The sequence below is a fragment of the Lissotriton vulgaris genome, chromosome 7, assembly GCF_964263255.1.
Source record: "Lissotriton vulgaris chromosome 7, aLisVul1.2, whole genome shotgun sequence".
Taxonomy (NCBI): domain Eukaryota; kingdom Metazoa; phylum Chordata; class Amphibia; order Caudata; family Salamandridae; genus Lissotriton; species Lissotriton vulgaris.
In genome coordinates, this window is record NC_141695.1 from 415438584 (window position 1) to 415461129 (window position 22546).

The 22546-nt window shown below is 42.2% G+C and overlaps 1 protein-coding gene across 9 annotated transcripts in view; it reads right to left on the minus strand.

Moving 5' to 3' along the window:
- The window catches only part of LOC147701766 (sulfotransferase 2B1-like), a 512808-nt gene that overhangs the window by 196323 nt on the left and 293939 nt on the right, over positions 1–22546 (minus strand). For all 9 annotated transcript variants that reach the window (XM_086930388.1, XM_086930390.1, XM_086930386.1 and 6 more), the window contains one exon: positions 19921–20129. In XM_086930388.1, coding sequence (XP_086786514.1) covers positions 19921–20129 — 209 coding nt within the window. The remainder of the gene's footprint in view (positions 1–19920; positions 20130–22546) is intronic.

Sequence of the window (22546 nt, forward strand, 5' to 3'; positions counted from 1 at the left end):
GCTGCTCTGCTCCAAAACCACCACTGTGTGTTTGCTTAAGGCAACGTTGGTATATTTATACCTGAAAGGTGCCGAGTTTGACATAAGGTTTGGACATAAGACGTCAATAAAGATGTCACTAAGAACTGGCCATTCTTACAGTGCTTGCAGGAGTTCTATTACAAATCAAAACAAAGCAAGTGGGGATTTCACAGGTTGCTGGAGGTTTGGTGTGTCGAAAGAACTCTTTGTGCTTTCTAGGAATCCAAGGAAGTAGCTTTTGCCGTGTCTTGGACTGCAAGGGTGATTTACTGAAATATGGATTTCATTCTTATGCCATTATAGGGATATTATTGATTATAGCCATACAAGGGCATAGAATAGCAATATTTATTCAGGTTCCTAGATAAAAACACAATACCCACTCCACGATCTAATGTCCATCATTACTAAAACTAAGCAATAGTAAACATGTAAAGGTGCATGTGTATTCCAACCCACCCCAAAGTACATTTTTGCATCTGAAATGGTGTATGCGAAATACGCTAAAGATTATTGGTACTGTACGTTTATCAAGCAGTGTAATCATTCAGTAAAAAAGGAATGCACATATATTTAGCTGAACGTTTTGCGAAATTACACATGAAATGTCTCTTAATACAGAAAAGAAGGTCGAGACTATTTCATCACATATAAATTGTGCTAGAGGCCGAGGTAATATTTTGTCTCTAGAATTACACAAAATAGAAGCTCTGTTCTTTAAGAATAGTTCTACTTTAAGCAGAGTACATGTGCCAGAAAAAAGGGTAAATATTTTGGAATTTTGAAAAAAAATAATTTCGTTTTCAGGGGAGAAAATAGTTCCAAATGTTTTCAGTAGCTTTTGTTTATCAAAGCTGAAGGCCGAATTCAGAGTTCAGGGGAATGCTGTGTGCCGGTTTCCATAAAAAGTTATTCTTTCTGTTCAGGGGAAAACATGATTTCAGACAGATGTGCAAAAAAGCAGTCTACAGCTTCAGGTGAAAGTTCGACCATGGTTGAAAATGCTGCAACAGTGCAGTCGTGAGAATGATTGCTATCATCGATGTTAGGATCAGCAATGCTCACAGAAGTTCGTACCTGGGTGATGTTGCTCTCATCTCGTGCTTCACTCCCACTTAATCGTAGTGGTGAAGTTTCAACAAATGCCGTCATCAGGATTGGTAACCGCTGGGGACAACACGATGCATGAGCCGTTACAGGACTTAGCAAAGTATCGATATCCATTGGTACTGCTGATTATAGTGTAAGACAGGTGTCCAACACGCATTCTTCTCCGCATAGCATACATCGAAGCACAGGTAAGATGCAGTTCTGCCATATAGGTCTGAATGAAAGAAACCAGGTCATATTCAGATCTCTTAGCCGGGCTAATCTAAGGACTTTAGTTATGCGGTCCTGATAGCGTATAGCTAGGATCGTTTCTTCCATCGTTGCTGGAGTCTTTTCTGCAGTTTGGCTTGCCATATCGGAGCAGAAGAGTCAAAAATAAAATTCCTGCTACGAGTCCCAAAAGTAGTGGTAGGCCGCCAACGACAGAATGGACAAAATTAAGAAAGATGCCCAGAACTGCTTCGAAGGGTGTTAACAGTCCCGAAAAAATTGTCTTAAATACATGTGCGTTGCCACTGGTATCTGACATATTTAGAATTTGGCTTAGGATTTCTATGAAATGCAAAGGGCAATTAGTTGATAAAAGTGTATGTATCTCTGCTGTTGTCCTTGCAACTTGAAGATCATACGTTTCTTTTGATGACGTTAAAGGCACGGTTGTCTGTAAAAGAACAGACTTCATTCTGCTTAAAGTATCAATTCGTATAGAAGAGATATTCAAGGAAGGCCAAATCGTCGCCTCTGTATCAGGAGGGCCATTTGGATACAATACTTGCATACAGCAAGTGACCATGGAACTAACGCTTACGAGATATGCTTTCCCTGGCACCATGCCACAACAGCTGTGGTCTGTTATTAGAACGTAACTCCCGTTAGAAAGTTGTCTAAAGAATGGTTCTATTTGTGTTGCAGGTGTGCCGTGCTGGTGGCATGAAAGGTTATTTGAAGTCCCCTCACAGGCCCCATGCAAATTAATACCATGGCACAGAAGTATACAGGTTAGTGATCGTTTACAATTATTACCACTAAGAAATACATTATGCTTCTTGTCACTATAACATGTGTGTGTATAAGGTAGTTTCCATGATGACTTAATGTAGCTTTTGCCCAATCTTTCATACTGGCCTGCTGGTATATTCTCTTGGCAATTTTTGAATTGGAAAGTTGTTATTGGAATTGTGATTATTCCGTGTATTATCCATTCAATGACAGGTCTTTCTGACATTATCAATGGTAATCTCTCAAGTTTTTCAATGCTCAGAATCGTATAGTCTGCTCCTTTTTGTGCCAAACTGATTTGTTTATCAGTAAGGTTAAAGATAGAGAATAATGACGTTGTGTTTATCAGACGCCATGGCACCTAGCCTGAACGCAGGTTTTGCAACGTCCAGCCTAGCTGTACAATAGAACGTAATTGGGACTGACCATGTTGTAACATTAGCAAGTCCTGATCTATTATATCGATAGCAGATGATACAATACTGTCCAGTGAATATATTCTGGAGGACAGAGTCATTAACCCAGAGCTTTCCAAACTGTGTGTCCAGACACAGTGCTGTGTCGCCTGGGAATGGTGCGTGTGTCGCCGGCACTTAGCTCATAATTGCTGCTAATTAAGAGGCATTCTTTGAAAGAGTGTCTCTGAGTCAGCCACAGCAGTGCGGACTCCGAGACACTCTGCTCTATGTGGGTCGGGCGATTCACACCAAAGCTCCATTAACAAGTAAAAAGAGTGGAAGGGGGCTGGCGTGTATGTGGGCGAGCAGGATACCAGGCAGAGAGCAGCGCTGAGAGTTGACAGATGACTTAAGCAAGTAAAGACAAGCTAGGCCAGGAAGCAGCACCTCATAAGGCCCAAGAATGGGGTGAGGTATGGCAGGGGTCTTAGTTGCTTGGGCATCAGAGAATGGAATGCACTTGGAGAGTGTGCAATCGTACAAGTCTGCCTCTGCACCTATGACAACATACAGCACAGTAATATTGCATTCTTTTTACATGCTACCTTATTTGAGTGATGCTGGTTGCATATAGGCCTAAAGATACAAAGGATGTAACCTTATTACTATGTAACTCATTTGGGAAAGACGGGGTCAAACGTTGGCTTTCATTTATCATTTAAATTGAGGTTTTTAGAACACAAAATTGTCATCCTTGGAGATTTACCTTACATTGTGGGTGTTTTAGCAGTTGCAAAATTACGGTCAAGTGTGTTGAAATGTACAAAGCACACAACTGTGCAATCTATGCAAACACTCCCTGCATCTACCATGAATATAAGAGTGTCTCGGAGTCAGCCCCAGCAGCGCGGACTCCGAGACACTTTGCTCTATGGGGGTCGGGCGATTCACAACAAAGCCCCATTAACAAGTAAGAGTGGAAGGGGGGCTGGCGTGTATGTGGGCGAGCAGGATACCAGGCAGAGAGCAGCGCTGAGAGCTGCAGACACCCGCTATCAGGCAGACAGAATTGCTTTTATGTCCCTGTGACTTTACTGTGGCCTGCAAGGATTGCCCTTAATCACACTCAGTTGAAAACGCATGGTTTGGGGAGGGGGGGCTCCGTTATGGCCACGGCCTTTCAAACAATTGTTATTAACATAGATTTAATGGAAACCAATTTGTCAATGTGGTGTGGTCACTGCAAACTGGTGCCAAGCTGTGAGACAAGTCACACTTTCTGCACACCTGCTTGTTAGTAATATAAACACTAACATAACAACACTGTGTTGGTGTAAGTTGGAGGTGACGATAAAGTGTAGTCCAAAATCAAATAAAGTGAAGGTAAGTGCAGAGGGAGAGATGGGTGGTTGGGTTGTCAACCCTCCTAATAAGAAACTTTCCCCATTCATGTTATTACAGCACATCCAAGGAGTGCTGGCAATGCCTCACTAAAGGTATGTCAGCGCTGCTTTCACAAACCAAAACTATCTCATTAACACATAGGTTTTTGCTGAGAAGAGAGGAAACTGTCCCACTGAAGGTGCAGCAGCACTGCTATGCAGTGCAGGTAATGCCCCCTTAAATGCAGAGCAGGCCTGATAATCAATTAGCAATATTGTCTAAAGTAAACTACAATAGCCCTGCTAGGAAGTGCAACGAGAGCGCCATTCAACCCTCTTGTTCGAATGAAAATCAATCTGTCCGTTTAGTGTAAAGACAGTGTTATGTCCCAGCACAGAGGGAGACAGATGGAGGGAGACAGACAAGAGGGCGAGAGAGGGAGGGAGACAGAGAGAGTTAGACAGAGAGAGAGAGAGAGGGGGAGGGAGACAGAGAGAGGTAGAGAAAGAGAGGGAGACAGACAGAGGGAGTGAGACAGGGAGACAGAGGGAGAGGGAGACAGAGAGAGAGGGAGACAGAGAAAGAGAGAGAGAGGGAGACCGAGAGAGAGGGAGACAGAGAGAGAGGGAGACAGAGAGAGAGAGACCGAGAGAGAGGGAGACAGAGAGAGAGGGAGACAGAGAGAGGGGGAGACAGAAAGGGAGACAGAGAGAGGGAGACAGAGAGAGGGAGACAGAGAGAGGGAGAGAGGGAGACAGAGAGAGGGAGACAGAGAGAGGGAGGCAGAGGGAGACAGTCAGGGGAGACAGAGGGAAGGAGAGGGAGACTGACAGAGAGAGAGGGAGGGAGACAGAGAGAGAGAGGGAGACAGAGAGAGAGGGAGACCGAGGGAGAGGGAGACCGAGAGAGAGGGAGAGAGAGAGAAAGAGAGGGAGACAGAGAGAGAGGGAGAGAGAGAGAGAGGGAGACAGAGAGAGGGGGAGACAGAGAGAGGGACAAGAGGGAGACAGAGAGAGGGAGCCAGACAGAGGGAGGGAGACAGAAGAACGGAGACAGAGGGAGGGAGACAGAGGGACAGAAACAAAGGAAGACCGAGAGCGGGAGATGGATAGTGGGAGACAGAGGGCGACAGACAGAGGGAGGGAGACAGACAGAGGGAGGAGGGCGACAGAGGGAGAGAGACAGATGGAGCGAAACAGACAGAGAGAGACAGAGGGAGGTAGACAGACAGAGGGAGACAGACAGAGGGAAGGAGAGGGAGGGAGAGAGAGGGAGGGAGACAGAGAGAGGGAGACATTTGGAGAGGGAGAGAGAGAGAGAGGGAGACAGACAGAGTAAGTGAGAACCCCCGCCGAACTCCCCCTAGGTGGTTCGGGCTCGCTACGCTACACTCGCTTGCTACACTGCCTTACTGTGTCCCAAAATGATGCATCTCCAAAAAGTGTGTCCCCAACATGAAAAGTTTGGAAAGCTGTGCATTAACCCATTGTCCACAACAGAAAGCAATTTTTCCAAATTAATACGATCAATTTCTCGTATTTTCTCTGCTGTCTCAATTTGAGTTACTTTCCAAGCTTCGTTGTACGCAGCGTATATACTGGCCGCTATGAAACATTTTTGACGCTGTTTGCCTGTTCCCATTATGATATCGCGCAAGTCAGCACCGTTTTTAAGTAAAGTCAAGTGTTGCTTAATTTCTGCCAGTGTAGATGTCTGTAGCCATTCAAGGCATAGTTTCCCTACACTGTATGTTGTTACTATCCCTGGATGTTGTCTCTGGGAGTATCTAGGGTCTGGTCTGGTGGTTTTTAACCCTTGTATTTTGTTCAGGAATCTGTCTTGAAGTTATTTGTGTCTGTTGGCCAGATTAACAACTTGTTCCACTCAGGATATGTTCTGTTTTGGTGTAAAATATGGGATACGTCTATCTCAATATCTGTGGTCGTATTATCAGGGATTGGCTTTGGAATAGACGGTTTGTTTAGGTCTTTAATCTTAGCTAGGCCTAGAAAAGTAGTCTGTTGAATGGTGTCATTCAAGAACATTATTTGTTCTGGGATCATGCAGGCTTGAAATAATGCTTCTAAACCTTGGACCTGCCATTCTTTTGTACCCCAGATGGTTTTTGTCTCAATGTTGTTTTTCCAGAAATCAAAACCAAATGTAATCATTTTTTCATAAAATGTTTCCGAATAAATCAATTTAGTATTTGTCAACATAGTATTTATCCCTGTTTTATCTAACAGTTTATAATAAAATGTTTCTGCAGCACTCGTGTTAAAGTAGAAGTATGGGAATTTCTCATAAAATGTTTTCAAACTGCTTTTAGGTGGAGTAGCACAATGTTCCCATTGATTATACTTAAAAACATTTCTAGGTTGTGCAGATTTGTGCAAATAGTGATGAGCATAGTGGCTATAGCAATACATTTGTTCATAGTTCGATGAACCCTGTAAATAATCATGTTCTGTAAATTTTGCTGACATTACTAAATCTGATATCATATTATTTATGCTTTCAAAGTCCCAATTATCAGAGAATGTACTTGGTTTTACAAAGTCACTTAATGAAACCTTGAACTGGTGAGGATATTTCAAGAGTTCGACCGGGCCATAGATTTCGTAATCCGTTTTGTCCCAAACTACCCCACCGGGTATCGGAATGGCTGTGACATTCACTGAAGATAGTTCTCTTTTCTCGATGTGAGATGACATGTGTGGCTTTAGGACCAAGTTGATATTCTGACTTGCTGTGTCCATTGTACTGTATTTTCCCTCAATTAATTTTCCCAAACAAAGTACCATGATGAGCCAAAGCAGGAGGAAAAGTACACCTAACACAATCCAAAATTCAATCCATGGAGAAATCAGATAGGTTTCTTTGAGTTGATGACAGAGTTCTGTTGCTTTGTCTTTAAAAGTTTTTTTTTTTTTATTGCTGGCGTTCCTTCAGGTTCGCTTGGATCTTCAGAAAAGTTATCGAAATTGATGAAGTAGCCAGATGCAGTTCTGTCAATTGTTGGAATTGCTTTTTCCATTTTTCTTTCATTAGCATAGTCCGAGGCTACATCGTTGTAGACCGGTGTTTCTTGACGAACTGTTTCAATTTGGGTTTCAAGAGGCACAAGTTCCATGGCATTGTTGCATAGTCCTTTTTTATTTACTGCAGGTTTATCAAATGTGATTAGCCTCTCAGTTTGAACCTCTTGGATTGTAGCAAGTTTTGGAGTTCTGCTAATTCTTGGGAGTCCACTGGGCCTACTACTTATTATTGGCCACATGATTGTGGTTTTAACAGGTCGATTTATACAACTCGGTTCTCCTTTTTACCAGCAAGGGGCGATAGTACAACTGATCTTGTTCCGCTGACTGCTAAGACAGGTACTGCTTTTCTGTAAGAAGGCCCAAATTCCTTTTTCATCGCGATCTTCTCTCTAACCAGATCCCCAATCTTTGGAATCCAGACAGGTCTTTCTGGGACAGGTGGTGTATCTTCAGTGGTTGTTGGCTGTTGTTTTAACTTTATGTTGCTCAGGGTTTTTCTTGTTTCGTTTAAGTCCAGTAAAACAGCCAAACGATCTTTGATGTCAAAGCATTTTTTCTTATCTTCTACCACTGAAGTTTGACTATCTAAATCCTGAATATACATTCTAGTTCTGAACAATAGTTCGTATGGGCTGAAACCTTTTAGAGAATTTCTTGGCAGATTGTTAAGACTATGTGGAACACTTGTTAAATGCTGGACCCACCCATCACCCGAACCTAATACCTTTGCCGTTATAGATTGCTTTATTTCTCGGTTTTTTCTTTCCACAATCCCATTTCCCTCAGGATGGAAGGGACAAGAGTACCGCAATGCAATGCCCATGCTGGTCATGGCCTCCTTATAAGCTCGAGAGCTAAAAGCAGGACCCTGATCAGAATGTAGCATGCCAACTGCGTATGTGCCGATAAAGACTCGCAAATCTTTTATAACAGATCTGTTTGTGCCTTGGACCCTCACCCATGTGTGCGTCTGCTATTAATAAGACTCTCCTGTTCGTGTTTGGAATTACTCTATCCCCCACTCCAGGGATTCAAGCAAAAGGAACGGAGTTTGCATCAATTATGTATGTATAATTGAGTGGATAGTTCACCGGAAGAGCTGCACAGTCGCCATTTGAAGACGTTTTTACCGCCAGCATGGTTTCCCCGTCTATGTATTTTTCTGAGCACTTTTTGGTGGCTACGGAAGCCGGTTGAGTTGCTTCCGCTGTGGCTGTATTAGCCAATGAATTCCCTGCAACGTGAACGCCATCACGTTGATGACTCAGTGCATGTATCACGTGAGTCTTCTGTAGTTCTTTATGTAAAAGAACTATCGGTCCCCAAAGCTTCTTATGCTTTATTGTGGCACCTGTGTCGTCTTTGTAATCATTTTGAACCCAATTCTGCAAGTCATTATTGTAAGATTTGACGCAGAAATGCGAAACGCACACTATTAGTGTCGGGAATTCACAATCGGCATTTTCAAGCGCCATCTTTAAAGATCTTATTTCAGCTCGCTGAGCCGAACAGTTTCTCAGTGATTCAGTTTTTGTTATTTTTGGTCTGAATTTACCACAGCGCCAGCGACCTTTAACAATCGCGCATGCTGCATTGTAGGATTTATTATCCATATAGTACAAATCTGTCTGTATAGATTATACAAGAATACTGTTGGAGAGGCAGAATTTCAATTGGCAGAGGATATTCTTCTTCATATTTCAAGTCATTCAGTTTTTTCATGTTCGGGTCAAAATAGTGTGTCACGTCTTCTGCAGCAAGATCATTTTCCCACTGTATCCATTTTGGATCTAGTGCCACCGTTTTTAGATTAACTGGGGTGGATAACGCCTTAAAGGCTGATTCTGCTGAAAAAACAGTCATTCTTTTGCCTTGGGCTTGGGCTCTTTCTTTTGCTTCAGCAGTCTGAACCGCCTTTACAGTATTTTCTGTAAGACTGAATGTTTTTTCAGCTTGTGTGTACAAATGTGAATTGTAAGCTATTGGTACCGTTTCTCCCTCATTAGAGGTCAGGTACGTGAATCTGCATCTTCCTGGGATGACTCGGATTACAAGGTTGCGTGTATTGTCGCGAGTTTCTAATTTTGTTTTAGCTAACATGTCTGTTTCCAATGATCTCAAAATTTCTGTGTGTTTCTGAGTCCGGTGATTGGTTTAAAATCAGGTTTTATTAATTCGTAGAGAGGTTTAACCCTCTCAGCATAATTTAGAATGTAAGTTCTTCCGAAATTCAGGAAGCCTAGTATCGATTATAAGTTCTTAAGCGTTTTTGGTGCTTGGAGTACAGCGCACTTCTCTAAGAAATTGTCCGCTAGGCTTTTGCCTTCACTTGATAATTCATATCCTAAAAATAGGACAGTTAGATGGGCAATTCGTGACTTTTTAAAGTTGAATTTGTAACCCTCTGCTGCGAACCCAAGTATTATGGTGTTCACTCTTTTCAAGTGAGTATCCAGGTCATCATCTGTGAGATAGATGTCATCGACATAAGATAATGCCTCGTCATCATACATTTGTAGTAACTCTGTTACTCTTGCTGAGATTAATCCCGGGCTATTCTTGAATCCCTGTGGGAGTCGGCAAAATTGTTTTTGCGATCCCATTGTTGAGAAAGCGGTCAAATACCTGCTTTCCGGTGCAATATTTTGACAAAAGAATCCGTTAGAGATGTCTAATGTTGTTTTGTATTTTTTGCGAATTATGTTATTCATTAGTGCTGCACTGTGTGAGTTTTGTACAGCAAATGTCTTGCAACATGAGTTAAGGTGTCTGTAGTCCAAGACTAGACGATAAGAATCGTCTGGTTTAGAGACAGGAAACAAAGGATTGTACATTTGAGAGGTGCATGTTTCAATCACCCCTTGGTATTCAAGTTGATCTAAGATCTCCCTGACCTGTTTTTTAGTTTCTTGCTTAATTGGGTACTGTCTTTGTGCAGTTGGTTGACATTTTAACTGGATTTTGTGAGGAGGAGAGTCCTCATCCCATCCTACGTGATTTTTATATAATGCAGGTGCTTGAGCTACTGCCCATTTTCTCGCATATATGTATTTTCTATGAATTGGAATATGATTTGAGAAGGCAGGCATAATCATTTCTTCGCCATGAGGGCACTCCCTGACAAACTCTGGTGGCCAGTTTTTCTCAGCTAATAGGATGTCATAGCCATTTGAGAGGTTATCCCAAAACAGACCCCTTACTTTCCTAGTCTTATCTCCCTCTATACGCAATGTTAATTCGTATATTTTATGAGGTTCGCCAACTCTGGTATCTGCAGTTTCCACCTAAATGTATTCATTCGTGTCCACTGTCTCCAGATGATTCATCAGGATCTTGCGAGCTATGGTCACTTCTGCTGCGCTGTCTAGCATTGTCTGTGCCCACTATCCATTTTTCAGCTGTGTCCTCAATATCTTCGGCATGTTTGATTATTTTAATACTTGCTACCTTCTTTCTTGGAAATTGTAATTTTTTACTTTGAGCAGGTTCCTTGTCTTTGGACTTGACGTGCTCTTCCCTGTGTTCTGACCGTCCTCTTCTTTCCGATTTCTGCGAGGAAGTCTGAAAAGATCGAGAGGGACGTGTATCAATATCTTGATATCTATCAGGCTTTTTCAAATTATCCCTATTTCTAAGGTTGTATATTTTTTCAGAGGACTCCCTTTGGGGAGACTTGTGTTCTTGGTTCTGAGTTCTTTCTCTCCGCTGAGGAGACCTTCCTCTGGACTGGAATCTTTTTTCTTTGGGAGTGGATTGTTTATTTCCATCCCAGCTCTTTTTTGGAGTGTTTAGATTATTTTTGATTAAATATCTTTTCAGGATTTTCAAGTAGTTGGGGTTTTACCGGTTTCCCACCCAAACTATCTCTACCTAGTTCTTCATAGGCTTTTTCTATGATTCTGGCAAGTTCAATTGGTTGGTCTGCTATATCTGTTTCTTTCAATTTTTGGCAGATCGCCACAGATGCTGCTCCTCCTTTTATGTGGGCTAATAATATAGCCGAGACCTGCTTGAAGTCTTTCAGTAATTTCATACCCAGAGTTAAAGCAGGTTCTGGACCATATTCATTTTGAATATGTCTTAGTACATCTGGTATCACCACCAGAGATGGAACACCATGCGTTTTTGTGTAAATGGAAGCAAAGACTGTGCCCCAAGTGTCACAATCCTCCACATGTGGTGCGACCCCCATTGGAAGGCAGATAGTCAGAATTCTGTGTTTATCACTAGGGGCAGTATTCGGGAATACTGCCTCTATTTGAGTTATCTTTTGGGCTAGCCAGAATGGAATTTGTTCCTATTTTGCGGGTGTTTTACCAAGACACGATTGTATGTTCTGTGGTGTAATTTTATTTGTGTTTCCCTGATGAGGGGTCAGCTGTGGAATGTTAATAGCTGGTTGGACTGTTGCAGTCCGCATTACATATTGGACTAATTGTTTATGAATTTTAATTAGTACTTTTAGCTGGGCTAAAAGTTCCCTGTCTGACATTTTTTCGATGTCTGGATGTGGTGTGTAGCTGACTAGGACCGGCCACGTTGCTCCTGGTCTATCTAGTGGACCGAGCCTGGTGATGTGATCAGTATGTTTTAGGGCGCCTTTAAACCAGAGCAGGTGCTCTTGGTAATTTAGTGGGATTTCAACATCCTCGAAAGGAGTGTATTCTTCCGGAGGTTCCTCTATTTTGTAATAGTGGAAATCGTGTGTTGTAGTGTTTGCTGCTGGAAAGTTTATCCATGAATAGAATACCTCTGTCTGCCGATATTCGTGTGTCTCTATCAGGAATATGACTGAGTGTACCACCTTGTGATGTCAGTCTGTTTTCTATAGATTTTAGAGTTATAACTCTTCTTATGTTTGCCGGGATGATAATTGCATCCGGTTCATTTTCATTAAACCCTGTAACATCGAAACCCCGTTGATTCGCATCTATTGCGGCTTCATCGGTTTCGTTGTTGTCGCCGTTATTTGACATTGTTTTAATGAAAGTTTGCAGAGCAGGTTTCCAAGGAAACAAATATTAGGTGCACAATATTTTGGAACACTGTATCCTTCAACGTTGACTAAACCAAAAACTATACATAGGAATCTCTTCCTCCTAAGTTCCGGTGGATTTTAACATTCCACCCACTCCAGACGTCTATTGGAGTATTTATGGGAAAAAGGGTCTGTGTGAAAAAGCACGACTGAGTTACTCTAACGTCTTGCATTAGTTTTATCGCCTTACCAAACGTTGGGCGCCATGTAGAGTAGTTCCTATTTTCCCAATAGGCTCTGCGCATTGGAATAACATAAACAGCAGTGTAGACGTAGGACTGAGGTCATCTGGGTCTCTACTGACTATGTTAAACTTAATTTAGGTTTGACCTCAGAGGTCACTGGAAACTTTCTTGAATGAATAGGGAGAGATCAGCTTCCCTGGCTCAGACAAGAAGGGATTCAGCTTCCGACAACCATATAACATGACAACTTTGCTCCCTCAGAATAAGAGTAAATCTCTAGAGTTGTGTGAAAATAATAGACAGTTATTTCACTCAGTCAGAAGTGCGTTCTTAGTTTCAGAGTGCAGAGAAGAGAAAGACGGGCGTTTTCAATAAAAGGTATTATTGAGCAGTCATCCTTCTCATGCAAGAGAAATGAATTGCCACAATTGCAATACTTAAGTACGTACAGTAAAAGGAGTATTATGAAATAATACTGTAAAAGCATTGATATGATTTCTTAGCCATAAGACACTTTAACCGCATACGCGCTAGCGGAATTCCGCTAGCGCGCTCGGTTTTTCAAAATCGCACTTTGCGTGACGAGCTGGGCTCGTCATCAGTGTGCGAGCGGGCTACACCATGACGAGCCCAGCTCGTCATGAGTGTCGAAGGGGTTAAAATGGATAAAATATATACATACATATATACATTGACTAACGTGCTCAACTGGTGCTTCTAATATACGCCTACCCCGGTGTACCTGACCTAAGCCTAATACGTGGGAAGGAGTGAGTAAGTAGCAGTTTAAGTTAAGTTGGTTTTGCCAAGAATCTGATTCAAGAATTCTCTCTAAGGGTTTAGTCAGCACTGTACCTTGGGAATAGAATGTAGGAGGTCTGGTATCTCTCTTTCAGGACTCGATATCCCAGTCACCCGCAAGGGTAGGCTGGAAACGCCGGAGCTGGATTTTCTCAGCAGGAGAAAAGACAGCGTCTCTCTCAGCGCGTCAAAGAGGAGGGGCAGCGTCCGTGGGCTTTTCGCATCAGCTGGGCTCTTGTAAAGTAGATAGCTGCTCTGCTCCAAAACCACCACCGTGTGTTTGCTTAAGGCAACGTTGGTATATTTATACTTGAAAGGTGCCGAGTTTGACGTAACGTTTGGACATAAGACGTCAATAAAGATGTCACTAAGAACTGGCCGTTCTGACAGTGCTCGCAGGAGTTCTATTACAAATCAAAACAAAGCAAGTGGGGATTTCCCAGGTTGCTGGAGGTTTGGTGTGTCGAAAGAACTCATTGCGCTTTCTAGGAATCCAAGGAAGTAGCTTTTGCCGTGTCTTGGACTGCAAGGGCGATTTACTGAAATATGGATCTGATTCTTATGCCATTATAGGGATATTATTGATTATAGCTGTACAAGGGCATAGAATAGCAATATTGATTCAGGTTCCTAGATAAAAACAAAATAGTCTGTACGCTATATTTTCTTATATAAACGCGCATAAAAGGTGAATATTTTTTTTTTAAATGCACTTTTAGAATTCTATGAAATTAGAGACATCCGGCAATATATTTTAATAATATTATATATATGGCAAGTGAACAAGGGCTTGTGAAGCCCGAAACGCGTATTGCCCTCTTTTACCAGCTGGCTATGCAATAAAAAGATACCTGTGAACTGACTTGGTGGTCCGTCTCCTGCCTTGCTTCGCCGGTCCGATTGGGGATTGGAGGTGGCGTTTGTGGAGTTTCACGCATATATATATATATGTCCAAACAAAGCTGCTTCTGCTGCAACGCTGCGACCCGTTGAAAAGTGGTGTACGCTCCGGCGAAGCAACCGGAATTTTTTGTATTCCACACAGATTCCAAGATAAAGTACGCTCTCAGGAACCACAACAATCCAGGAGTAAACTTAGATCTTTAGTTTATTCACACAACGCGTTTCGGCGACTTGCCTTGATCACATGTGATAAAAGTGTGTGAGTAGTGTGCCATAATAAGTAAAGTTACAGAGTCGAAACAAAGGTAGGACTGCCGCCAAATGTACAAAAATAATGTCGGCCATCTTGTAACGGTGTTCTAAACATTGCAATCAAAATAACATACATCATCATTAGAATTTGTAATTGATCACAGATATGATACGCAATGGAGTCGCTGTGGCACGAATAGCATATGCGGAATGTTCCGACATATTAGGTATACAATTCATTGACAAGTGTCCTGGGTAAATGAGGCAACTCATGCTCTTGATCAGATATCCCATTCTAGTACAAATAATCTCTAGAGGTTTCATGTCAGCACACATAACACAAAAGGAATGTCCAAACTTATAAGTGTCGAAATCATAGATAAATGACCACGGTTTAGTAAACATACTAGGTCACATGCCTTTGAATCGCCTGCGAAGTGCACCAAACATACCTCCTATTCAAATTCACAAGAAGGAAAAACCATAAAATAATTTACAAGTGTCATAATAAAGGAGTAAAATTTCTGCATATCATGGACATATTTATATATCCAAATTTAACGGTGCACAAAATATATTCACTTCCTCGATAGTCTCTCATTGATTATGAGAACCTGCACAGTAAAGTAGATCTATGCATATATATATATTCAGGTAAGCCCACATTCACTTTCCGTCCTTTGCGGGAGGGCGTCATCAGCTTGGGTCACTCCGGGCGGTGTTCGCCTAATCACGGGGCAGCGGGAGTGAGTGGAAACTGCCTGTTCAGTGTGGGACGCTTGATTTCCAAACGCGTTGGATTACTCAGTTGCAGTACTTTATGGGCAGAGGGGTGGACTATTAAATTTAAAACACGTTTATACTTGTACCCCGCCAGCAACACACGTTTGTGTTCTACTGATCTGCAATCTGTACTGTTTAGTAACCAGTTTAATTTCGCGTTTGCTACCGGCAAAAAGAACTCTGGATTGTTTCCAGAGGGGAATTATAACAATCCAGTTATTTCACTGATCTTTGGTAGCACCCTAACATGGAAGAAGAAGCAAGTAGACGGGCAGCAGCGCAAGCCCTGTTCAGCAGGAAACCAGGTGGAAATCTTAATGCCAACAGAAATATCGGCATGAACACCAGTACTAACACCATGGAAGAAAAACTAAAAAAATTGGAAAAATTACGACGTACGGAAATATCCAAATGGTGGGAAGCGATTTCCCTACAAAACTATGTGGATCAATCTATGGTACCAAGAGGTTTGAGGATCTTTATTACCCCAACTTACGAGTCACCAAATCCTAACATGCTACAAGATTGGTCCAATAACTCTGCCAAAAGCTCCAAAGTCATGATGGAGATTCTCATCAAATATGCATGGGAAGACAGAGAGGAATTACTGAAACAAATTAAAATTATAATGGAAGAGGTAACACCGTCTGTGGATGAATCCACTATGAAAAAACTTATGGACCAAATGAAAGATCGTCTGATCAAACATGAGGAGGATATCAAACTAAGAAAACAACATAAGATCAATAGAGACTACGCCGACTATGAGAGTGGACGGATTCTCACCTTTAGTAAGAAGTATGACCACCTCTACAGAGAGGAGATGAATGAGCAAGCGGGAGCAACTGCATCCAACATCTCTATGGAGATTCCAGTCATTAGTGATACTGACTCGGAGGCCTCGTTAGAGCAAGCATCAGGACCAGACCGAATACCCAAGCAAGTTAATTTTTTAAACAAATTCCGAGTGATGCAAAAGAACAGACAAAAAACAAGAGCAGACACCCCACAGAAATCCAGAGGGAGAGGTCTAGGTCGAGGCAGAGGTCAGACAACGTATCAACAACAGGAACGAAGAAACGAAGAAATCGCAAAAAAAGACTACAACAACGCTGGGAATCCAGACAAAGGAAAGGGAGCCATGGGAAAACGGGTTACTCGCTCCAACAAAGCCAAATAATGGATGCAGAAATTGTAAATCGCACCGTTGTTAATCTTTCCAAAAGTGAACTAGAAAAACGTACTTTATGCTTAGGCCTTTCTTTTTGTCCTACTGCTAATTTTAATTTCACTGAAACTCGTATAGACTTGTTCAGATTTGTACGCAAAATCAAACTAAAAAAGTGGTACAAACTTAAAAGACTTGGGCGTGGACCTAACATAGACCTTACAGAAAGGGGTCACAACAGTGACTTCAATGTGGGAGACGTGGATAGTCTCCTAGCCATTGCTGAATTAGATGTGTCAGCAGAAAATGTAAATGATCAAACCACATCGGTTGACACACTTAGAGAAGCGGGTTTTGAGGTTGGAGCGGCTGCTAATACCAACTTTAAAACACGTTCTACTTTCATGCCCACTCTCCCCATGACAATATAGATACTTTCCACGAATGTATTGTGAAAGATTTATTAAAATTAAGATCGAAACATGGTGGACAAAGTAACCATAAACACAATACGCCTAACAATTTGACCTCCAAACAAAGAAATCCTTTGAAGTCTATGCAAGCAGACTCTTCAATTGTCATACATCCAGCGGACAAGGGGGGCAATATTGTGGTACTCAATAGAAGTGATTACATTTCTGAAGCTATACGTCAACTCAGTGATGACAAGTACTATATACAAATCATGAGATCTACCTATAGCAATAGCATCACTGAGATTTGGGAAAAACTTGTTATGTGGAAGGAGCAGGGGTTACTCACCTGGGAAGAATATTGTTACCTTAAAAAAGACCATCCTATTCTTCCGATATTGTATCTGCTACCCAAACTCCACAAACATAAGACACAACCACCTGGCCGCCCTATAGTTTCCTCGATAGGTACTGTTTGTGAACATATTTCCAAATACGTAGATCATTTTCTCAGAGACTATGTGGTCACATTGCCCAGTTATCTACAGGACACTAAAGATTTTCTTAGTAAAATAGACACTCTGAAGTGGGAGACAGATTGGAACTACATGGTGCTTGATGTACATTCGTTATACACCATAATTGACCACCAACAGGGGCTTGAGGCATGTGAATTTTACTTACGCAACAGATCGATAAAGTTTTTTGAGCACAATGTTATGATCATGGCAATGATTGATTTTTGCTTCAAAAATAATATTTTCTCATTTGAAGGCGCCCTCTACAGGCAGATCAATGGTACTGCCATGGGTTCTTGCTTTGCTCCCAGTTTCGCAAATTTATTCATGGGATACTGGGAGCAGGAAATCCATGGCAGTACAACCCTTAAGGAAGACTTCCTAAGAGTGGTGGTATGGCTCCGCTATATAGACAATCTGTTTATTGTCTATAAGGGGAGCAAAGAACAGGCCGAAAAATGTGTGGACAATCTCAATGTTAACAGATATAACATTAAATTATCAGGTACCATCAGCAACTCCATGGTTGAGTACCTTGATGTCAGACTTGAGATCAAAAACAATCGTATCTGCACTTCCCTTTTTCGCAAAGACACAGCAGGCAACAGTGTACTGCATGCCCTTAGCAGTCATCCAGAGGTGCTCAAATGGAGCATACCTTATGGAGAGCTGTTAAGGGCAAAAAGAAATTGTAACACGTTGGAAGCATTTGAAGCGGAAAGAGACATCATAGCAGATAGATTCAAGGAAAGGGGCCACCCCAATTGGGTCATCAAGGGAGCTATTGTAAGAGCTGAAAAGGTAGACAGAAAATAAACCTTAGAGAAGGGTGAGCCTGAACTTGAGGAGACTGAGGACACCACCAGATTGATACTTACTTTCAATGCTAAATCTGATGGTGTTAAAAAGGTCATTGCTAAACATTGGGACATCTTAAAACATGATAACATTATAGGCAGTCTGGTTAAAGAACGACCGAGCATAACTTACAGACGCAATCTTAATATCAGGGATCTGGTTGCAAGAAATGATGTCACTCAATACAAGGATATTAATGAACATGGCTTGCAGGGCTTTTACCCTTGCAGTCACTGCAAAGCCTGCAGCAATAGTACTTTCAAAAGTGAGTTGGTATACAATGGGGTTAGGAAAAAAAATCACACAATTACTCACCTGTAGTACCAGCTATGTTGTGTACGTTATTGAATGTCCTTGTCACCTATGGTATATAGGTAGTACGAAGTGCAGTGCGAAAAAAAGAGTATTGGAACATCGTAGGGCAATAACTAGAGAAAAACACTACTCTGATGCCAACCTGTTGAGCTACATGCTCATTGAACAGATTCATGTGAGCCCGAGGGGTGGAGACAGACTACTATCCCTTAGACAACATGAATCTAGACATATCATCAATTTTCAAAGTAAACATCCGGGTGGCCTTAACTGGGATGAAGAGCTAGCAGTACACCTGAGGGAGGATACATAGGGATCTATTTGAGTCCTTCTCTTGGATTGTATTGATGCCACCTGTGTTATCTGTATAACAATGAACCATGATTGTCCTCTACATGATCTTGCTATTATATCTACTTGCTTCTTTAGTAAATGTTTACATGTGTGCTGGTATATATTTTTAATCGATTTCTTTTGTGTATTTGTGTTACAGGTGTACAGGCAGGGTCGTCTAGTATGAATGGATTCTTCAATATGGGCACCTCTGCTTGTCTCTGGCACTTGATCCTGTTGCACCCCCCCTTTCTTTAGGCACTTAGATTCACGGTCAGTTATTTTTTCTTTTTCACCTGTTTGACACCAAGGAAGTTACTTTACCAAGTAGGACTTTGCTTCTTATGATACGAGTATGAGCAAATATGTTTTGAAGCTGTCGAATAGCATTACATATGTTGTATCACACGTGATGTCTGGACTTTCTTCACATGGACACTTGTCAATAAGTATTTATATGCATAGATCTACTTTACTGTGCATGACCCCCGGAATACATTATACCTGACGCAGGTATAATGTATTGCAGGGGTTTTACAAAGTGCCACATCTGCTTAGATGCATTACTTTGTAAATAGTGAGCAACAGGAGGCATGTTTTACACCGCCGATGCGTCACAAAAAGTGGCACATCGGAAGCACAAAATTGACGCAAGAATGTTCTCCTAAAATCCTTTAAGAATCACAAAAATATCATAAATACTCCAAACATGGGTGTAAATTAATGGGAGTACACCTGTGGTAGTAATTTCACGAATGTGTATGTGAACTTGTCAAAAATGTGTATGGACAAAATTGGAGAGAAGTTTGAGAGTGGGAACTGTCTATGAGGAAAAAACATCATTTTCAAAAGTAAGATGAAATCACGAAAAATATCAGCAAGGCGTCTTGGCAAGTAAATCTTCAGGGAATTAGTTCCAGGTAACGTTGTAGGTTTCGGTAGATAACCAAGGTAACTGGAGGTTTAAATGTAATTCTTAATTGAAGCTCTGAGCATTTTTGAAACTTTGTGTGGTCTAATAAAAAAATATTTGCAATTAAGGGAAATGCGAATATTGTAGCTGCCATTGTGATTACTTTCAGAACCAATGGTGGAATTTTATAAAAATAAATGTTGTCATATCGCATTTAGTAGCAGAAGCATTTCTGTTTTGCATTGTGTTATGTGTTTTTGGGAGCCGTATTCCTCAGAAACTAATTATAGACCATGTTCATGTTTTGTGGGAGAATGACGCGTTTCTAGTATGGAAGAGTGCAAATAAGGTATTTGCCACTGGTTGCTTTCGACACTTCTCTCACACGTTTTTGCCAGAATTGTGGGAAGCTGACTGATACCGCACTTAACAATCAGAAAGAATACTCAAAGAAACTCCAACTAGAAATGCTTTGACTATCTTACCTTGGCCTTTGAATTAAAGACGGACTTGGGGAAGATCTCAATAGTCACGTGAGATGTGAGAATGCGTGGGGGTTTGTAGGTCTCCAATAACTTCAGACCTGCGGTGCTATAAAACCACGGTGCACGATCCCACACTGGGACAGTCTTACTCCACGTTGGGTCTCCATTCCTTCGTATCAAACTCATAATTTCCATCATCCAGACTGTGCCTGTGATAAAAGAATTACAAAGAAGATCTGTCACTATGAAAATGATACATTTAAATAAATGTCTTAATATGTTACATTTTCTGTACCCAAAGGTCTCCAGACGTTTTCAATCCCGCCATAAATACAACAAATAAAAACAAGATGTGCTATAAAAAACATGAAATATCTAGGTAGAATAATTAAGAACCGAGATCAAGCTCTAAGGGAAAAGACAGACATCCAGTGACAAATATTTGACTGGGAGCATAGGAGGAAAACGTTGCTGACACAGAAATATGTTTGGTTTTTTAAATAAACTGAAGTTACTCATTAGTACTGTTTGAAAGTGAATTATTAGTAGGAGCAAATATGCATCTGCCACTGACAATAACGCCGCAAACACATTCTAGGGCTCAGAAAATGATTCCCAAACTCAACCCTTGGTAGCTTGGCTGCGAGCAGGTAGGATCAGTAGCAGCTCCTGGAGGGAGTGCTGCGAGGCAGTGGGGTGGGGCGGGGGAGGGGTAGGGTGGGGGGCAGCAAACTCTGGCTTATGGCCGACCGGGGTTAAGTATATACCGCCATATGGCTGAGATACCCGCCACCCCCTCTCAACACAATCCCCAAGAATGGGAATACGGAAACATTTCTGAACTTTTGGAAGGCGGGAGGGAGTTACCCTCCCGGCCGTATTTATTAAAATATGAAACAAAAGTAAAACATTAAAATAACAGTTTCATATCATGTACAATTTCATTTCACATTACGATGTTTTGGCTGACCTTAACACATTTCTAATACAAAGGTTCTCCTAGCCAATACTAACATCCTACAAATGCATTTTCAAATTGAAATTGTACATCCTAACGTTAAGGGCCAACGGCAAGGTCGTAACCGGTGTCAGATCGCTAAACCAGAACTCCCCCCTCACTTGTGAGGGGCGGCCGCACCGAGGACTGCACCTCATGTGCACATACCAATTTCCCTTTTCTTGACGGGGGCCCCAATTAACTCGACGCCATCTTATTGGTCGTCCGAGGACTCGTGTGAGGTGTCTAGAAGGTAGCGTAGACCCCCCTCCCCACCCCACACAACTTACCACATCTGCCGTCGCAGATGTCCTGGCCCCGGGAAATTCCCAGGAGGGGCCCGTAGCCCCTCCTATCCAGGGAGGGGCCTTGACCGCCTTCCCTTTCCTTTCGGCGTCCCATCCTTAGAAGGGACCGCCTCCCCGTTGAGGGGCCAATGGCCACCTCCCCCCGGGCGCTCCCATCGGTAATGGGTGACGCCCCCCCCTAGGGATCTTCCAATTACTGCTCACCGATCATGACCTTACCGCCCGACCAAATAATAAATACGACAAACTAGACTAGAGAGACTAATTACTAAAGAGGAAAAGACAAAAGGATATTCAAAGTATGAACTGCTAAACATCACTGACCAACTCTGGTGCAAATACTTTATTTGATAAAACATACCGTAAAGAATTATTCACTTTATTGCATACTGAATCACAACTTTATTCAGAACAACCTGTAAGAAAAAACGGAATTACCACGTCAAATAACTTTATTTCAAAAACCACTTGCTGTCTTCAGGGGCTGGTGGGTGGGTCAAAATTGGCTCTTCGTTCCGTCTCGAGCTCACGTGCAGCGGGGAGGTGCAGCTTCAGAGCACAGGAACAAGAGGATGCTTCCATGGCTTGTCGCTCCTCTTATCCTTCTTCGGGCGGGCGTAAACCCGCCTCCGCCCGCCTCCGGGGGCGTGGCTGGCGGCTTCAGTGTCTAGGACAACCCACTCTTGGGCGGGAAAAGGCGCACCCCGGCTACGCCGCTTTGGGCATACCAGCCGAGACTCGCCTCCCGCCCAAGATGGCTTCCCGGGGGGATCGGGGTACTCCACCATACGTTCGGGGGGACCGAGTGGTCGCCCCTTTCCATTTGCGTTGCAGCGCATGCAATGTAATTTGTTTTATTTATTTATTTATGTTTTTAACTCCGATAGGCCAGAAGCCGGAATTTACTACCCCCCGCCTCACCACCCGCAGCACTCCCTCGAGGAGCCGCTACTGGGTAGGATTTACTTTAAAGACAGGTATGTAAAGCCTTTAAAAATACCAATTCAGTAAATAATGAAGACACAACACACAATCGAAATCCAAGACCAATTTATAAAAATAGGAAATATTTCTATCTTTCAAATGACATCAAAACGAAAAAAAATAAACTGTAGGGAACCAGAGATATAAATTTACAAAGAAATGGCATAAAGAAACCTATAGTGCCTATTGGGACATCTGGTCACTCCAGACCGGGACAAAGTCAATGTTTTAGGCCCACTGTAATGGAGCACTGCGCCGCTACCCATCATGGTAGGTTTTGGTCAAAGTTTTACCCTCTGACTTAGAAACATTTCTAGAACTTTTCTTCCCGGGTCTC